The sequence below is a fragment of the Procambarus clarkii genome, chromosome 22 (assembly GCF_040958095.1).
Source record: "Procambarus clarkii isolate CNS0578487 chromosome 22, FALCON_Pclarkii_2.0, whole genome shotgun sequence".
Classification (NCBI taxonomy): domain Eukaryota; kingdom Metazoa; phylum Arthropoda; class Malacostraca; order Decapoda; family Cambaridae; genus Procambarus; species Procambarus clarkii.
The window spans coordinates 4,636,587-4,638,704 of NC_091171.1; the positions used below are offsets into that span (position 1 = coordinate 4,636,587).

General features: G+C 45.9%; 1 protein-coding gene across 1 annotated transcript in view; it reads right to left on the reverse strand.

Moving 5' to 3' along the window:
• LOC138367619 (periaxin-like) overlaps positions 1 to 1,776 on the reverse strand; it is a 58,925-nt gene extending 57,149 nt beyond the window's left edge. The window contains exon 1 of the mRNA XM_069329342.1: positions 1,730 to 1,776. Within this exon, the coding sequence (XP_069185443.1) occupies positions 1,730 to 1,776 (47 nt within the window). The remainder of the gene's footprint in view (positions 1 to 1,729) is intronic.
• Between the last annotated feature and the right edge of the window lie 342 nt (positions 1,777 to 2,118).

The following is a 2,118-nucleotide window of genomic DNA, read 5'->3' on the forward strand; positions in this document are numbered from 1 at the left end:
TTCTTTCACCCTGAATGCCCCTGTTACCTAGCAGTAAATAGGTACCTGGGTATTAGTCAGCTGTCACGGGCTGCTTCCTGGGGGGTGGAGGCCTGGTCGAGGACCGGGCCGCGGGGACACTAAAAAGCCCCGAAATCATCTCAAGATAACCTCAAGATGTGTAAGGACAACAACAGTGTTGCCACTCCTCCCTATATGGCTATAGCCAGTCCTCATATAAGAAGTGGATTTTATTACACACTTCACCCTAAACCTGTTCTCTTCATGTTGTTTAAGTTCCTCAACAGCTCCGGTTATCAGTCCCCTCAACGCTGAACGGACTTGTATGGTATATGCAGCATCTTCTGTATAATAAAACCTAATTAAATTACACCAATAAGGCCACATTTTTTACCAATTTTGTCAATAAAGATGTTAATAATGATAAGCCTAGACTGTGAACACGAAGTCCCCAGAATTATCTGCGTCTGGAGGATTTGGGTGAACCAGGAGAGTAGTGAAGGTTTGTGTGGTGGTGTGTTGTGTGTGGAGTACAGCTCCGTACACTGGCGGGGACAGTCACTGTATTTACCATTTGTGCCTGCAGAATCGAGCTGTTAGCTCTTGGACCCCGCTTTTCTAACCAATCATTTCTTCCTCTAATTTCTACTACATATAACCAACACAATCACCCACACACCCCACAGGAAGCAGGCCGTAGCAGCTGTTTAACTCCCAGGAACCTATTTATTGCTAGGTAAACAGAGCCATCGGGGTGAAATAAACTGTTTGAAATAAACTGCCCGTTTGTTTCCGCCTCCGCCGGTGATCAAACGCGGGCCCTCAAGACAACGATCCCCCCCAAGCGCTGTCCACTCAGTCACGAAGCCCCCTAGGGTCATGTGTGTGTGTGTGTGTGTGTGTGTGTTGGCTGTTCGCAAACAATATTTTTTTATACATTAATATAATTATAGGTTACGTTGGCAACAATGTAGATTTAAAGCACTTAGGTAAAGCACAAATAAAATGGGTTTCTAAAATAGGAGATTGTGAAAGTAGTTGTGGAATTCCCATTATACAAAGCGTTGCGCATGATAGATCAATGGAGTGGACTCTTAGTCTAGTACACTCAATGTACAGGTGTTGTGCACTCTGTGCACTGGTCCTCAACCTGCTTTGCATGCAGCTTGGGCTACCGTGTTTAGTATCGTCGGATAGAGCACGATATGAGCAGTTCAACGATATCCCAATAGCCGTTGTGCATCGTTACTGTGAGATCCTACCAGGGGCAGAATTGTGGCAAAGTTAATCTCCAGTACTGAGCTTTGAGGAGGAGTGGTGAGGAGTTTGGTGGTGTGGAGACAGGCTTGACTGAGGCGTGAAGTTACTTATCTTTCTAGGTATTGCCTGAGAGTACCGGCCAGGGGCCAGATTCACGAAAGCACTTACGCAAGCACTTACGAACGTGTACATCTTTCCTCAATCTTTGACGGCTTTGGTTACATTTATTAAACAGTTTACACACACACACACACTTCCCATTCAACTATTCTTATTGTTATAAACAGCCTCCTGGTGCTTCAGAGCTCATTAACTGTTTAATAATTGGAAACAAAGCCGCAAAAGATTGAGGAAAGATGTACAGGTTCGTAAGTGCTTGCGTAACTGCTTTCGTGAATCTGGCCCCAGGTCCCTCCAAGCTTCAGGTCACACGCCACTCCCTAGTACTGGAAAATTCTACGTTTCTTACCCATTTGGGTAGTTGCACTCTAAGCGGTCCAAGAGCTGCTGTGCCATTGGCTCATCAAGAGATCTGTCATCTCATTGGTGCATGCCTCCTGGGTATGCTTCACACAGGCAGAAGCTCAACACCCACAATGCTGGGGCATGGTCAACATTCTGCAGTTGGCAGCCAAGCAATGTGGAAGAGTGGTATCCATATGCAGGCGATGGGTCACAATAACGTGGTTGATGTATATTGACCAGACCACACACTAGAAAGTGAAGGGACGACGACGTTTCGGTCCGTCCTGAACCATTCTCACAATCGATTTGAAAATGGTCCAGGACAGACCGAAACGTCGTCGTCCCTTTATTTTCTAGTGTGTGGATTGGTCAACAGGAATCAGCTGTGAATCA